The sequence below is a fragment of the Heterocephalus glaber genome, unplaced genomic scaffold, assembly GCF_053883595.1.
Source record: "Heterocephalus glaber isolate CG9 unplaced genomic scaffold, H.glaber_assembly_v1.0 deba00001479, whole genome shotgun sequence".
In the NCBI taxonomy this organism is placed as follows: domain Eukaryota; kingdom Metazoa; phylum Chordata; class Mammalia; order Rodentia; family Bathyergidae; genus Heterocephalus; species Heterocephalus glaber.
This window is the reverse complement of record NW_028258316.1, coordinates 12,248,925-12,250,655: the sequence shown is the minus strand read 5'-3', so window position 1 is coordinate 12,250,655 and position 1,731 is coordinate 12,248,925. Positions and strand designations below refer to the sequence as shown.

The window sequence follows — 1,731 nt, the reverse complement described above, 5'->3', positions numbered from 1 at the left end:
TCCATTCACGTGTTGATAGGCATCGATGTTGATTCCATACCTTAGCTATTTTTAAAGTGCTGCAATAAATATAGGTATGCAGGTATCTCTTTGGTATGCTGATTTCATTTCCTTGGGATGAATACCCAGAAGCTGGATAGCTGGATCATGTGGCACATCTAGTTTTATTTTTGGAGAAATGTCCATACAGTTCCCAATGAGAATATAAGATATTGATTAGTAGAGATAGGGCTGAGGAGGATAAGGACAGACATGGATTTCATCAATGTATCCTGCATGCATATACTAAAATATCACACTGAACCCCACTAATAAATGCAATTAATACATGTTAGTAAAAGTCAAAATATAAAAAATCAGTGAAAAATATAAATCAGAGAAGTCCACCTAGAATGATGTTAAAGAAGAAATTCTCTTTTGTCCCTCCAGCTTTCAATATAAAGCCCTTGTGATGCCCATACAACTTGGCTGGGGGAAGCACATCAAGGATCCAAGATTTACAAGTTGACCCTGAACAGTAGCTAACTGTGACTGAACAAACGAAATGAAACCTTGATGGGCTCTACTGATTTGGAATTTAGAACTGAAGTATGTTACATAACACTTCTTATACATAACTGAGCCCAAGTCAATGGAAAGAGCCAACCAAACCAGCAGTGTCTCTGAGTTCATCCTCCTGACACTCTCCTCTCGGCCTGAGGACCAAAAGCCACTCTTTATTCTCTTCCTCACCATTTACCTGCTCACCGTATCAGGAAACCTGATCATCATCCTGGCCATCACTCTGATGCCCGTCTCCAGACCCCCATGTATTTCTTCTTAAGTTTCTTGTCTTTCACTGACATTTGCTTCACAACGACCATCGTCCCCAAGATGCTAGTGAACTTCCTGTCAGAAAGGAAGACCATCTCCTATGCTGACTGGCTGACACAAATGTGTTTCACCTATGCCTTGGGCAACAGTGGCTGCCTTCTGGCAGTCATGGCCTCTGACTGCTATGTGGCCATCTGTGACCCCTTCCACTCTGTCACCTCGATGAGCCACCGCCTCTGTGTCCTGCTGGTGGCCTTCTCCCACTCGGTTCCTCACCTCTGCTCTCTCCTGCACACACTTCTGCTGAATCTTCTCACCTTCTGTGACCTCAGTCCCCAAATGAAGTTGTCCTGCTCCCCCACATTTGTCAATGAAATTGTAGTAATAACAGAAGGAGCCATTGTCTTGGTGACTCCCTTTCTATGCATCGCTGTGTCTTATATCCGAATCCTTGTCACAGTTCTAAAGATTCCTTCTGCTTCTGGGAAGCACAAGGCCTTCTCTACCTGTGGTTCTCACTTCACCATGGTTGCACTCTTTTATGGAAGCATCTTCTATGTGTATTTGCAGCCCGTGTCCACTTACACTGTCAAGGACCACATAGCAACGATAGTCTACACAGTTTTGTCCTCCATGTTAAATCCTTTCATCTACAGCCTGAGAAACAAAGACCTGAAACAGGCCTTGAGGAAGCTCATCAGCAGGTGGAGCTCCTAGGCAGCACCCTCTTGACAAACTCACAGGTGGAATGTGCTTCCCTCGGACCTGGTTACCACTAGTTCTGGTGAACAATCAAGCTGTCAGAGGTAGGTGTGTTAAATCCACGTGTGACAAGACTACTGCGAGCACTCACGTCCACTGATGATGGTCTGTCAGTCGGCCTTGTATCTACTTAAATCATGGCACTCTTACTACCTA

At 44.4% G+C, this 1,731-nt stretch overlaps 1 protein-coding gene across 1 annotated transcript; it reads left to right on the top strand.

Moving 5' to 3' along the window:
• Positions 1–436: 436 nt before the first annotated feature.
• On the top strand, positions 437–1,530 carry LOC101714049 (olfactory receptor 1L8-like). The gene is given in 2 exon segments (XM_013073557.2): positions 437–779; positions 782–1,530. Coding segments are annotated over 2 exon segments (897 nt in total). The 5' UTR covers positions 437–631.
• Positions 1,531–1,731: the final 201 nt, after the last annotated feature.